This window comes from Diabrotica virgifera, chromosome 2 (genome assembly GCF_917563875.1).
Source record: "Diabrotica virgifera virgifera chromosome 2, PGI_DIABVI_V3a".
NCBI classification, from domain to species: domain Eukaryota; kingdom Metazoa; phylum Arthropoda; class Insecta; order Coleoptera; family Chrysomelidae; genus Diabrotica; species Diabrotica virgifera.
In genome coordinates, this window is record NC_065444.1 from 19,108,461 (window position 1) to 19,124,449 (window position 15,989).

The following is a 15,989-nucleotide window of genomic DNA, read 5'->3' on the forward strand; positions in this document are numbered from 1 at the left end:
ATTTGGGTTGCCTACTGCGAACTTTTTACATGTCTTCCACACCGAACATTTTCGTTGTCAAGAAAATGAAATACCTACTCAAAAAGCAAACACAGAACTGTGAGCAGTAGAAATGATTGAATCGGAAAATTTATCTAACAGCTTCACTGTTCAATTGGTAATTATACAAAGAGTCTACATTCTACCACATCCAATACTATTTTAATATTAACTAAAAAAGGGGTAGTTCCCTGGATTGGCTGTATACCTTATAGTTAAACAAACTGGAACATGAAGTAAAAACCACTTCTATGTAAAAGGTATATTTACTAAAGGTAAATATACCTTTTACATAGAAGTGGTTTTTACTTCATGTTCCAGTTTATTTTAATATTAATATTAAATATCATGTAACTGCAGTAAATATCGATTTTTATTATCACTAAATAGTCTTTTCAGCGTTTTTCTAAAAACAATTTTAAGGGTCACATATAATCATTCCCACATGACAAAATTAGCATATAGGGCTTTTCATCGATTGTCATTTGTTTCGAGCTTCTGTCAGATATTGTGTAATACGACATATGACAGAAGCTCGAAACAAATGACTGTGAATGAAAAGCCCTATAAGCAAATCCCATATTATGATTCATTATTCATTGAATGCGCTTCGCATTCAAAAAAATCTAGAGTTTAAACAACTAATTAAATTTCGTCAGCCCTAGCTTTTCACCGACCTTCAAGTGACTTATACATCAATTTATTTTGAATTTTGAGTCTATACTTTCCCAAATTTAATAAAATTTGTGATTTTTTATATTATCTAATCGTTGTTTCATTTAAGTCAAGCATAGCCACAGGTAATAACTTTTCAGTTTCATTTTTAAGTACATCTAAAAAGGTTATTTATAGTATCATGGTACTACCGCTCATCATTTAATTTATTCGTGCCTTAAGTCGACTTTACATTACATGATTTATCATGTGATTTGTCATATGATTTGGTCATGGAGTGAAATTTACATGTTTATACTGTGTGATTTGTCATTTGATTTTGCATTGTTAATACGGCTCGTTTTGTCATAAGCATTGTCATGCGGCTCGTCATGGGAAAAATCATATGACAAATCACATGATAAATCATGTAGTGTAAAGTCGACTTTACAATGTGAATTTTTAAAGTGGTTAGGAAATATAGCAAAATTTTATTATGTATAAAATTCTTTCATACAGCATGACTTGCTGACTTGCATGACTTGCTGACATACAGCATGACTTGCTCGAATCCATTTAGAAACCTTTTCTTTATAATATCTATAAATTAATAATTTTCCCATTTCTATTTTAATCCAATTTCTATTTGTGTGTAATATTTTTTAAATAACTCAAAGACCCATTTCGCCGATACAAGTTTATATAGGCAACCCAAATTACACAGCGTAAAGTAGTGGGTCAGGATTTAGACATAATCAAAACCAATTGTCAATTGTTTAAAACAGAAGAATATTGGCTAAAGTGACATTCATGTGAATATTTTATTTATTAATAAATATAAATTAGATGAATTTATTCTAATTGGAAAACATGCAGAAACTATAAAAGAACTTTTAATCGCATTGGATCTAAATATATTCTATCTTATACAATTAAAAATGACCACATTAGAAAATTCAAAATTTGAAGAATTGTGTAGACTATGTGCAACTAAAACAGAAGTATTTTTAGCTATAAATATATTCGAAAATGAAGGTATAATCCGACAAGTAAGCAAAAAAATTGATTCGTGTCTTCCAGTGCAGGTACTGTTTCATACAATAAGGTGTTTTACTTTTATTCAAACTAATATTTTAGGTCCATGAGACAGATGAGCTTCCAAAGATGATCTGTGAGACCTGTCTGTATAAATTAGAATTATTTACTGATTTTCGAGAGCGTTCTGCTCGCACGGAAAAACTTTTAATAGAACTATACAAGGAGCTCTCGAATTGTATTCAAAACGGTCAAACATGTCTAGTACCGATTCACACAAACGAACTGATAATGGTGCAGCAGCATCTACAAAACGTTTCAGATATATCTTTACCCTCACTGTCGCAAAATCAAGATATTATTATGACATCAGACATGAACTCTCATTCCTTAGAGAACATTGTAACTAGTAGTTTAAGTAACACTGATTTTTCTAATCAAGCTTTTGATACGCAACAGGAGCCTGTTGTAGATTCTAGTTCGGGAAGTAAATTTGAAGATAATTTAAGTCTGATACAACAACATCAATTGTTGACTGAACAATTTAGGCTACAGCAAGATTTACAACTAGATAATGCCAATATTCCTCTATTAAATGATGTAAGTATTCTCATATTGTTGTGTTGTCACTTAACCCTGTGCCAATAAGAAATATCGACCCACCCAAAGAGAACTGTTGTAACTGAAAATCGCTCAATCCAAGATATATTCTGCCCTCTTGAGATTGATAGAACAGCACCTTATTATATTTTCAAAAATGTATTTGAAACGCTATTGGGACCGTCCAAGTTCGGCAAAGCGACCTCTATTTTTACGCTCTGTACTTTTATTCACACTTTTAATTATATTGGCCAATTATATTAGTCCTGGCTGCTGGATAATTGTCAAGGCCATAGTCCAAAAAATAATAAGGAGAAAAAATAAGATGCATGTTATTTTATGCAAACGTAAACAATTGTATGTAGTAAATAAAATTAGTTATTAAAATTCAGTACTGCAAGCAAAATACAATTAATTAAATTTACCTTTATATAATAATTGCATATCATATCAATATTGTGGAGCAATATATAATTTTTCTGCTTCAATGACAGAAGGTATGAAATATACGTCAATTTGACAATTTCAATTGACAATATGAATTATTTAAGATAGTTGCAATATTTCTCTGTGACTCGCGCACGGTCGTTTCTCGTTTCCCTTCTAAGTACTTGCACACCGCGAATAGGATTGTTCAAAAAATTAAAGTGACTCGTAAGCATTTCTTTATTAGAAATGTGTCTTTACTTGCTATTTTTGGTTGTATCCTCCCTGTATTATAAGATTCAGGTAGCTGATACAATAAATTCTAGGGTTGCATGGTATAATGTAGTTTGTATTCTTTGGGTTTACAAAACTTTGTTGTGATATCGAGTTCTGCAAAACTGAAACTAAAATAAACTATATACTTTAGGATTCTTTGATTCGAAGTGAATTTCTCTAATTTTGCTTATCTTTACCACCTCCTCGGTGTTAGTTCTCTTCCAATTCTGTTTCTCCACACAATTATATCTTATGAAATATGAATATTAATCCCCTTTACTAACATGTTCTGCCTTATCGTCTCCCCCCAGGTCTTCTTTGGTCTTCCTCTCCTACTCCTTCCAGGAATCTGCACTTCAGCAATTGTTCGTATTGGTTGATTCACGTCTCGACGTTGGACATGACCAAACCATCTTAACCTATGCTCTCTCATTTTGGCATCAATTGGTGCCACACCTAGACTTCCCCTAATATACTCATTTCTAATTTTATCCTTCTTTGTCACTCCACTCATCCATCTAAGCATTCTCATTTCCGCCACATGCATTCGTTGTTCCTCTTTCTTTTTCAGTGCCTAACATTCAGTTCCGTACATCATAACCAGTCTTATGGCTGGTTTATAGAATTTTCCTTTCTGCTTCATTTAAATTTTTCTGTCACACAGCACACCACTCACTTCCTTCCACTTCAACCATCCATTCCTAATTCTACTGCATACATCTCCATCTATTTCTCCATTACTCAGTGATACCGATCGTAGGTACTTAAAACTATTGCTTTTCACAATCATTTCACCATCCAAAGATACTCTGTTTTTGTCCTACTAAGTTTTAAACCTTTTTCCTACAGAGCTTGTCTCCACTGTTCCAGTTTTTGTTAAGTCTCTTTCACTATTTCCTATTAACACTACATCATCAGCATACGTTAAGCACCATGGAATGTTACCCTGTAATTTCGCTGTTATTTGGTCGAAAACTAATGAGAATAAATAAGGACTAAGAACCGAGCCTTGGTGCAATCCTACTTTCAGATGAAATTTATCAGTCTCTCCCACACCTGTCCTAACACTAGTTGTTACTCCCTCACACATATCTCTCACAATCTTTACATATTCACCAGGGACTCGTTTCTTATTAAATACCCATCACAGAATCCCTTGAGGAACTGTGTCATATGCTTTCTTAGATCTGTTTGTTTCTTTATTCCTGTATTTTTTCATAAATTGCCTTATAATGAAAATTGCATCTGTTGTTGATCTGCCCTGCATAAAGCCAAATTGATTAACAGATATTTCGGTTTCTTCACGTATCCATCTATCAATAATTACTCTCTCTCATATTTTCATGGTGTGACTAAAAGTAGTTTTATAGCCCTTTAGTTTGTACATTGTTGTATATCTCCTTTGTTTTTGTAAACAGGTACTAATATACTGCTTCTCAATTCGTCTGGCATTTGTCCAACTTCCATAATTTTATTAAATAGACACTAATTATTTTAATGAAACAGAATATTACGAGTTAACAAGGCCAACTACTATATAACTCATATTGTGACTGTTGCATGTATTTAAGCTTTGTCAGCGGTGCCTATACAAATTTTGAGTATTTATCAGTATTGAATCTATTTAGCAGTGATATTGCCTCCTCTCTTTCCATGTTTTGCTTTATTCTGTTTTCCTTATTTGTTTCTTCATTTTTTTTTATTAAATAAAAATTTGATATTTCATTCTAGTTAAAAGACTCATCGAACCATTCAACTCATCGATTTGATTTTCAAGTGAAATTAGAAGAACAAAATATCTGCAGATTGCAGTTTGAAAGTCATAAGCTGTCGCTAAACCAAATAACATCTAAGTCAGATTTGGAAACATACAAACAAGAAGACAGTTCCAGCAATAGCAACAGCCTTAGTTCCTCGCATTTAGAGAAAAGACTGGGAGAGATCAGTCAAGAAAATCCATTGAGCCAAAAAGACATGTTTGATCTGAACTCTGGAAGTAGTGATCCGATGATGAGTCTTGAAAATGAAGAGGGATATTATTGTAATATTTGTGGCAAAATTTTTGATCAGAGAGATCAACTAGATCTGCACTACCTAGATCATTATCATAAGTGCGTAGTATGTAAGACTGTTTTTTCTAGTGTACAAGAACTCAGCAGCCATAAAAAAACTTGTATTGTGGATAAAAAAGTAAGTTTTATTGTATATGATTATACAAAAACATTTCAATTATAAATTTTTAACCTATGTAAAACAAAGTCGTAAATCGTGTTAGTTATTTATAACTCAAGAATGGCTGTACCGATTTTAATGACATGGTTTTTTGGATTCGTCTCAGCCCTGAATAACAGAATAATAACCTTTAAAATATAGTAAAACAAAAAAAAAATATTTCAAATCTACTGATGCTTTTGAAGCAATCCTAGTATATTATTATGCATATTGTAATGTTTTAGTGTGATAAATCATCTGATAAATTAAAAACTGAATGTGAATGGAGTAGTGAGGAGAGCGAAAATGATGATGAACTAAGTCCAATAAAAAATGAACCAGAAGAATTGGGAAGTCACAACACATCTAGTAATAGTAGCAATGGCATCATTGTTGCTAATGATAAGAAAGTACCTAAATCTGTACTGGTACCTAAGGTATGTATAGCCATCTTTTTAGTGTTTTGATATCATCTATGAGTGATTGCCGCCTTCTTTGACCTCTTATTATTCATTTGTTGTGTTAACATTGACTCCAAAATATTTAAAGTGTTCTATCTTTTCAAACTCATATTCACCTATATTTAAACTTGTCTTTAACCCCCTCTGTGGCTCAGTGGTAAGAGCGCCTACCTTTGGATCGAAAGGTCCGAATGGTCGTGAGTTCGAATCTCACCAGGGTCAGAAATTGTTCGTTTATTATAAATTAATAAATGAAAATAGTTTCTGCCCTTGTGGGATCGGTACTCACCGGAGGGACCGCAGACGTTCGGATACAATTAGCATCTCTTTGCAAAGACAATGACGTCGACTTTGCATAGTAACAAGACACTTACTCAACACACACACACTACACATTACTCCCCTGAGTTAGTGATAAGTTATAGTCTAAAAAATCATTATGAAATTGACTGGCCAGTTGGTTGTGAAAACCAGTGCCAATAAAACACAAAACACACACACACAAACTTGTCTTTGAGCATGTTGGGGTATTTTGCTTTGTTTTGATTTATTGCTAAACCCCTTTTGGATGCTTCCTTGCACAACTGCGGAAATTCTTCCTTTAAACTGTTTAGTTTTCTACTAATCAATGCTATGTTGTCAGCATATGCCACAAGTTGCAACGTCAATGTTGTAATTGTTTTTTTTTTATTTCTGTAGCTCTTATTGTTCCTTCTATAGCGACATTAAATGGTGACGTTGATAAAGAGTCGCCCTTTCATACTCCAGTCGCTATTTCTATAATTTCGGTGATTCCGTCATATGTTACTATTGCTGCTGTCGATCCTTCCATTGCCATTTTCGTAAGCTTTATAAGTTTCATTGGGATATCTAGGTTTTTCAGGTCTTCTATTAGGTCGGGTCTTGTTAGGCTGTCAAATGCTTGCTTGAAATCTATGAAAAGGATGTGTAAGTCGATATCATGTTCGTAACACTTCTCAATTGACTGTATTGTGATATATCGCAATATATTCTTCACATTGGTATTGTCTGATCATTGGCATCATCTTTAGGACTTGGTTTTCGTAGGGAGCTTCAGTCTTTTGGGTCACCAAATGGGGTAGCCTTGTCGCTGTTCTGCGTTTGTTAATTAGCATTTTAGTCCAAGGTAATAAGGTTTTTTCCATGACACTTCAGCAGCTATGGTATTGAAGCGTTTTTTCCACAGGTACTACCTATAAGAACAAATTGTTACTATTTCCTGCGTAGGATATGGCGGTCATTTTTATTTATAAAGAATTTAGTGGTCAAAAACCTTTTTTTTTTTCTAATCAATGGAAAACAGTGAAACTTATGTACAAACATCTTCGAGAGTATGGAAAAAGCTTTAAAATGGCGTATTATAAAGACTAATATACTGATTTATTGTTAATATAATTGCGAAAAAAGGTCGAAATTGCAAAAAAAATTTCTCAGTGACTATTGTAAAAATCAGTGTACAGCTTTGAAATTGTTGTCAACTGAGGGTACTTTGGTGCTTAATATGTGACAAAAATTTGAAAGTGATTCATTCAATTGTTTAAATTTTATTCAAATTGTTTATCCCAGAGATTTTTTTATAATAACATATGTCAAAAAAATGATGGTAGAACCATTCTACAGGTATCAAATGGAAGAGCATGAGCTAGATTTTCGAACTGGTTTAAGAAAACTAATAAAAAATGCATTTATTAGTAATAAATATTCTCTTAATAAGCTAAACATATGTCAAAAAATGATGGTAGAACCATTCTACAGGTATCAAATGGAAGAGCATGAGCTAGATTTTCGAACTGGTTTAAGAAAATTAATAAAAAATGCATTTATTAGTAATAAATATTTATGCAAAAGTATCGTCAATTTTTCCTTATAGACTTTTATTTTTTTCTGAGCTTCACCGATGAGGCATAAGGATGCTGAAATAGCTATATGGAGATGGTGGTCCAACTCTGAATCAAATATAAACAAAACCTGCCTTGATCTTTTTTATCTTTTTTATTTTTTATATAATACATTTTATATATATTTATTACAATTTTTTATCAGTTATTATATACATAACATTACTTGGTAGTTGTGTACCTAATAAAACACGGTAAAAAATAGATTTTTTTGAAAAATATTATTCAAAAAGCTTATAAGGAAAGATTGACGATACGTTTGCATAATTATTTATTACTAATAAACGCATTTTTTATTCACTTTTTTGATCCAATTTGAAAGTTTAGCTAATGCTCTTTCATTTGACACCTGTAGAATGGTTCTATCATTTCTTTCTTACTTATGTTATTGCAAAAAAGCTCTCTGGGATAAACAATTTGAATAAAATTTAAACAATTGAATGAGTCTCTTTGAAATTTTTGTTACATATTAAGCACCAAAGAACCCTCATTTGACGAAAATTTCAAAACTATACACTCATTTTTAAAACAGTTATTGCGAAATAATTTTTTTTTAATTTTAACTTTTTCTTAATTAATGAATATATCAAACTTTATAATACGCCCTTTTAAAGCTTTTTCCATGCTCTCGAAGATGTTTGTACTAAAAAACCATAAGTTTCACTGTTTTCAATGAATTTGAAAAAAAAAATGGAAAAAGGCCGTTTTTTGATACTAAATTGTTTATAAATAAAAATGGCCGCCAGATCCTACACAGGAAATAGTTACAATTTGTTCTTATCGGTATGACCTGTCGAAAAAACGCTTCAGTACCCTGGCTGTTGAAGTGTCACGAACAGGGTATATTTTTGCCTTATTAGCCTGGCCTATTTGTTATAATATGTCAACCTTCTTATACATAATATATTCATATAAATTGTTTTGTTATAGGTCTGTACTGAATGTGGAAAAACGTACAAAACTAACTACAAATTAGCTGAACACATGAGAAAGCATACTGGAGAAAAACCATTTAAATGCAGATCGTGTGATAAAACATTCAGATCAAGAATCGGTCTAGCGCAACATGAGGCTAAGCATACAGGTAAATAACGAAAGTTGTATGATCCCTTAGTGTTTGTGGGAGTTTACTATACCATGTTTTTAAACTAGGATGAGTAATTTAAATGTACCGCTACTGTTATAAAATTTGGACACTATTGACATTTACGAAATTTTGACACTCTTGCCATTTCATAAGTTAATTAAGAGGCCACATCAGCGTGTCATCAATATTGCTTCGGGAGATAGTAACTCACCCTTTTTCAAAAGTTTTGCGAAACTTTGGCAACATTACGTCTGCAGTATTTGACACTGTCTAGATGAAGGCTCAATTTTGTGACAATATACTCATCGGCGCGCTAAATGGAAGTAATAGAAAACAATTTTAAAGTAAATAAATATTTATAAAAATAAACCAAAATAGGTGAACATTTTATTAAAAGCTTGTATTTTGGTTTTTTTATTTAAATTTAAAATTTAAATTTTAAGCTATTGATGATATTTTTTATAGAACTAAAAATTCTTCTAAAGCTTTATACAGGGTGTTTCATTAATAATTGTCTATACAGTAACTGGAGAAACCTTAGCACAAAATACGAAGATTTAACCTAAAACACTTAAATAAAATGTGGTTCCTTACTGAGTTACAGGGTGTTTTATCTAAAAATTTAAAAACTATTTTTGCTCAGCATTTTAATACTATTCAACGTATCCTGTTCATACTTGGCAGGAAGTATAGATACTGTACAAACTACTAAATTATGTTAAAAAAAACGTTTCCTGCTGTTTCCAGAGGCGTACGACGGGGGAAAGTGAATGGTTAACCCTTTCCAAATTCTACGCCACTGGTGGAATTGCTATTTTAGTTTAATTTTTGGATTCTACAATATTTTCTATGAAAATAATACCCTCCTTATTCGTAACGATAAAGTCATTAGTTTTCGAGATCTTTGAAGTTACAAATGAAACGACACGGTTATTTTGATTAATGTAGTGTATCCCTTCATTTTTAATTTCAAATATCTCGAAAACTAATCATTTTATCGTTACGAATGAAGACTATATTATTTACGTAAAAAGTATTGGAAAATCAAAAAATTACACTAAAATAGCAATTTCGTCAGTGGCGTAGAATTTGGGAAGGGTCAACCAGACACTATCCCCTGTCGTACGCCTCTGGTAGTAGCAAGAAACGCGTATTTATCTTAATTTAGTAGGGTGTATAGTGCCTACACTTTCTGCCAAGTATGATAAGGATAGGCCAAATAGTTTTAAAGTACTGGCTACAAATAATTTTTAAATTTTAATCATATGAATCATATCATAAATTAATCAAAATAACTGTGCCGTTTCATTTTTAACTTCAAATATCTCGAAAACTAATGACTTAATCGTTACGAATGAAGAGTATACTATTTACGTAGAAATTATTGGTGAATCTAAAAATGGCACTAAAATAGTAATTCCTCCAGTGGCGTAGAATTTGAGAAGGGTCAACCATGCACTATCCCCTGTCGTACGCCTCTGGTAGTAGCTAGAAACGCTTGTGTATCACAATTTAGTAAGATGTATAGTAGTCGCACTTTCTGCCAAGTATGAAAAGGATATGTCGAATAGTTTTAAATTGCTGAGCAAAAATATTTTTTAAATTTTTAGATAAAACACCCTGTAACTCAGTAAGGAACCACATTTTATTTATGTGTTTTAGGTTAAATCTTCGTATTTTGAGCTATGGTTTTTCCAGTTACTATATGGACAATTATTAATGAAACACCCTGTATACTTGAATTAGAATTCGAAATATTTTTGTGTAAAATCTACTTACCTACAAAATCCACAATTAATAATAATCTACTTTTTTTTAAATAGTACGACAACTTAGTAAGTTCCATTACACAAAAATATAATAAATTAATTATAAACAAACACTACTTCCGTATGGATCAACAATTACGAATTCCAATACATATCTTAAAAAATAATACACTACTGCACTGAACAGATATTGATCTAGATAACAGAACAGATAAGAGAATCGTGCTATTACATTTAGAAAACCGACACGGGTTTGTCAAAATGGCAGTGACTATTTCTCTATGTTGCCTAATCAGTTCTTAGTTATAATATTTTCGATTTCTTATTGTAGATAATCAATTTTAGTAGTTCCAATGTGACACAAAATCTAGGCTCTGTATCGTCATTCTTTGCTCTATTACGAATATGTGCATAGTCGATTCGCTAATCTGAGACACAACTGTCTACACTACAATCACAATAAAAATGAACTATACAGGGTGTAACAAAAATACAGGTCATAAATTTAATCACATATTCTGGGACCAAAAATAGTTCGATTAAACCTAACTTACCTTAGTACAAATGTGCACATAAAAAAAGTTACAGCCCTTTGAAGTTACAAAATGAAAATCTATTTTTTCCAATATATCGAAAACAATTGGAGATTTTTTATTGAAGATGAACATGTGGCATTGTTATGGTAGTAGTATCTTAAGAAAAAATTATAGTGAAATTTAGACACCCCATAAAATTTTTATGGGGGTTTTGTTCCTTTAAACCCCCTCAAACTTTTGTGTACGTTCCAATTTAATTATCTTTGTAGTACCATTAGTTAAACACAATGTTTTAAAATTTTTTGCCTCTTAGTACTTTTTCGAAAAGTAGTTTTTATCGAGATATTTTGCATATTTGTCAAATCCACCACATATTTGTATATGGCTAAGTACGATTATGGAGACTTGATAATAATAGGAAAATTTATTTATGATTTACATTTTTAGGTATATTTTGAACCATATTAAAAAAGAAGCCATATCTCGATAAAAGGTGCCTTATCGAAAAAATACAAAGAACCAAAAAAGTTTTAAAAACACTGTGTTTAACTAATGGTATCGCAGTAATAGTTTAATTGGAACGTACACAACCATTTGGGTGGTTTAAAGGAACAAAACCCCCATAAAATCTGTATGTAAACATATTAGAAAAGAAGCCGCAACTCAATAAAAACTGCCTTGTCGAAAAAATACTAAGAGCCAAAAAAGTTTTAAAAATATTCAATTTAACTAATGGTATTACAATAATAATTTAATTGGAACGTACACAAAAGTTTGGGGGGGTTTAAGGGAACGAAATCCCCATAAAATATTTATGGGGTGCACAAATTTCACTATAATTCTTCTTTAAGATATTCGTACCATAAAAATGCCACATGTCCATTTTCAATAAAAAATCTCTAATAGTTTTCGATATATTCGAAAAAATCGATTTCCATTTTGTAACTTCAAAGGGCTGTAACTTTTTTAATGTGCATATTTGTACTAAGGTAAGTTAGGTTTATTCGAACTATTTTTGGTCCCAAAATAGGTGATTTAATTTATGACCTGTATTTTTGTTACACCCTGTATAGAAATAAACAAACCAAGTTACGTTGTGAAGGAGCACTCCCAAATTATGATTTGGGTTGCTCCTCGTGCTTGTTTATTTCTAGTGCATCTTTATTGTGATGGTAGTGTAGACAGTTGAATAGAATAAAAGACTCACACAAAAAATTACATTACAGATTACAAAGATTTGATCATGGTAAGGTCAAAAAACGTTACCATCTGAAGTGTACGTTGTCAGAATGCAGATAACGTACATTTCAGATGGTAAGGTTTTTTGACCTTACCATATCAAATCTTTGTAATCTGTCATGTAATTTTTTGTGTGAGAGTCCTTTGTGCCCGTATTTGATGTTTTTTAATGTTTCTGACTACAAACCGACAGTACATTGGATATTTTTTTCCAACAGCCAGAAATAGCTATTTGTATAACAAGGGAGGAAAGTGCTGCTTTTCCTCCCGAGAATGAAGTTTACTGCCCGACGCGTAGCGGAGGGCAGTAATCATTCAAGGGAGGAAAAGGCACTTTACTCCCATGTTATACATATATGGTTTTTCCACCTTCCTCAAATAACAAGTCATTTTTTCATTTTTACTTAATTTATTTATGTAACTAACCAACAAAATTTATTGGAACTAAAACTAACAAGTAGGTACAATATAACTGTCAACTGTCAAATATAAGTCAAATTATTAATGTAAACATTGTTAAATCAAAATATCAATATACTGTTTTTTTACCATGCTGCAAAATACAGGGTGTTTTATAAATAAACGTTAAAATGTATAGATACTTACGTAATAGAAAATAGATATTGTAGAGGGCGTCAATAATCGTTTAATTTTCACCGGCTTCTGGAAATATGATCTATACCAAAAAAGGTTTTGTGGCAACAAGTTATTTAATTATTGTTAATTAACAATTTAATTGTTGCTAAATTATTCGTTTAGTTTCCACCGATTTCTGAAAATATAATCTATACCCAAAAAGTTTTGTGTCACCAAGTTATATTATTATTGATAAATAAATACTTACCTACAACTTTAGTTGAAAATAAAAGATTTTGTTGGAAAAACCTGGATTTTCCGAGGAAAATTTTCGTCGAATCAAATCCGGAAAAAAATATCTATGTAGAATTATTAAATTACGGTGAATTTTTTTTTATATTTTTGCTGTTAATCTTCGGTGTTACCGAGCAATCATTGAAATAAAAACGATTTCAGAGCGTTAATTTGTTATTAACGCCGTGTGGTATTAAAATAGCACACGGTCTGCGGACTTTCGGTACCTATATTGTTATAAATCACCTAGCATAGGTGTAAGTAGATGGAGTAAGTCAGACTAATAAGGAATCTGACAGATATATTTGTCAATTTAGAAGTTTTTGTCATAATAATTGTTTTTGTCACGTTTGAATTTTGGAGGACTTATTTTTGTACTTTAGTTTATTAGGAATTTTAATAAACTTGTTAAAACAGAGTAACAATTCTCTTAATCCCTGAACCCATCTAGAATTGCAACAATTGGTGTCAGAAGTAAAGTGGGATTAAGAGAATTTATATGGTGAAAACAAGAAGCGAGACGATGGAAGAAATTAGAGACATGATTGCCGCCATGGAAAAACGTCGGCAGGAAGAAAAAGAAAATGAAGACAAACGTCGGCAGGAAGAAAAAGAAACAGAAAATTTACGTCGTCTAGAAGACAGAGAGTTGCTCGTGACACTTATCTCAAAAATAGAGACTTCAAAAGTGAGTACAGAAGATATGAAAAAAGAAATCGAAGAGACAAAAGAATATATGAAAAAAGAAATCGCAGAGACAAAAGAAGATATGAAAAAAGAAATCGAAGAGACAAAAGAAGACATGATTAAAAAGATTGAAGTAACAAGAGGCCTAGTAGAAAAAAGGCACGATGAGGTAACGAGAACTCTTGAGAATATCCGCCTAGAGGTTGAAAAGTCCCAGAAACTGAGAGTTGAAGGTAAACCAGAAGTGATTTGTTCCCCTGTCAACGGAATAATTAAGCCTCCTACATTTGATGGCGAGATATCCTGGCCAGTGTATAGAAGACAATTCGAAGCTGCTGCACAGAATAATGGATGGACAAATGAACAGAAGGCAACTGCTCTCATATTAGCACTTCGAGGTAAGGCTGTAGAAATCCTCCAAAACATTCCAGAGGACGCACAAAAGAAATATGAGACTGTCGTATCGGCTCTAGAACTAAGATACGGCAGCCAATATTTGAAGCAAGTATACCAGAGCCAACTAAAAGTGCGTATCCAAGGCTCCAACGAATCTGTGCAAGAATACGGAGCAGAAGTAGAAAAGATGGCACGACTCGCTTGGCCCGAAGCCCCTGAAGAGTTTCTACACCAGTTTACCATCCAATGTTTCCTTGATGGCCTGCGAGATGTAGACCTCCAGCAAACATTACGACTAGGAAGAGGACGCTACCAAATATTGAAGGACGCTATTGTCGCAGCATTGGAGTACGAAGCCGTGAAGAATGTGTCCCGCCATCAACGCAAAGTCCATCAAATAAGAGGTGTTGCTGAAGTGGAAGAAGGCGATCTAAATACGTTGTCCCAGGTGTTGGCCGCCCAATTCGAGAAATATCTTGGCCCAATAGCTGAATCTTTGAAGCAAAAACGTCAGGGGCGCCCAAAGTGTTATTTTTGTGGATTGATAGGCCACCTTCAACGTGATTGCAGACAACGTACAAGATCAGAGGACAGTAGGCAAGCTCCACAATATCAACGCAATTCGGAAAACTAAAAGAAGTCAACGTCAAGGGGCGCACGTTGGCTGACCTGTCCCAAGCTCCCAGATTCTCAATATCCACAATAAGACGAAGTAGTGACAGCTTAGTTGCCGATGGACTTCTCAATGGCGACAGATGCAGTTTTACCATCGATACTGGGGCAACTAGGTCAGTTATGAGTAAACGTTTACTGGACCAGTCATCTACACGAATAATATCGAAATCTCCCATACTAGAGACAGCGACAGGCGAAAACATTACTGTTTATGGGGACAGTTGCGTAAAAATCGAGCTGGGACACATCGAGATAGAAGTAATGGTCCTAGTAGCCGACATCGTAGACGAGTTCATCCTAGGTGTCGACATTATGTCCGAACATGGGTTTATTGTAGATGTCAGACACAGGACCTTAGTCGTCGGAAATGAAGAAATTCTACTGTCATCCTCCAGAAAGCAGCACAATGGGCTAAAGATGTTAGTAGCAGAAGACACGAAGATCCCTCCTAACAGTGAAAAGATCGTGGTTGCACAAATTGATGCATCTGGTGGCTTGGGAGCCATGTTATTAGAACCAGACGAGCAGATTCATGAGGGCGTCATTGTGGCCAGATGTTTGGTAGATGGGGATAAGCAGACCGTTCCAGTAAGGGTGGCCAACCCGAATGGCAATAAAATTACTTTCAAAAAGGGCCAAGTGCTTGGAATATGCGAGCCAGTTGTAAGAGTGACCAGAATAGAAGAAAACGTGCCAACAGCTAGCAGTACACACCAACTCTCCACTGAAATTTTGGAAAATCTTAAGAAGTCATGGGGACATCTATCTGAAGATGAATACCAAAAAGCAGAAGAGTTCATCAACAACGAAAGTGACATATTCTTTAAAGGAGAAATAACTGGCCGCACTGACTTAGTCCAACATCGGATTAACACTGACAACTCCAACCCCATAAGACAGGCACCAAGACGTCTTCCATTTGCAAAACAAAAAGAAGCTTTTGCCATCCTTGAAGATATGCGAAAGGAGAATGTCATCGAAGAGTCGAGTAGCCCCTGGTCTTCTCCAGTGGTGTTGGTAACCAAGAAAGATGGCTCAACGCGGTTCTGTGTCGACTACAGGAGGCTGAATAGCGTTACCAAGAAGGACAGCTATCCACTACCCCGTAT

General features: G+C 33.4%; 1 protein-coding gene across 2 annotated transcripts in view; it reads left to right on the forward strand.

Moving 5' to 3' along the window:
• The first annotated feature begins 1,481 nt into the window (after window positions 1–1,481).
• The window catches only part of LOC114325799 (zinc finger protein 260), a 31,683-nt gene continuing 17,175 nt past the window's right edge, over window positions 1,482–15,989 (forward strand). Inside the window, exons 1-5 of one of the 2 annotated variants that reach the window (XM_028273926.2) lie at window positions 1,482–1,778; window positions 1,831–2,328; window positions 4,762–5,220; window positions 5,487–5,678; window positions 8,552–8,705. In XM_028273926.2, coding sequence (XP_028129727.1) covers window positions 1,632–1,778; window positions 1,831–2,328; window positions 4,762–5,220; window positions 5,487–5,678; window positions 8,552–8,705 — 1,450 coding nt within the window. In that variant the 5' untranslated portion in view covers window positions 1,482–1,631. The remainder of the gene's footprint in view (window positions 1,779–1,830; window positions 2,329–4,761; window positions 5,221–5,486; window positions 5,679–8,551; window positions 8,706–15,989) is intronic. The other variant, XM_028273927.2, reaches the window with a different exon arrangement.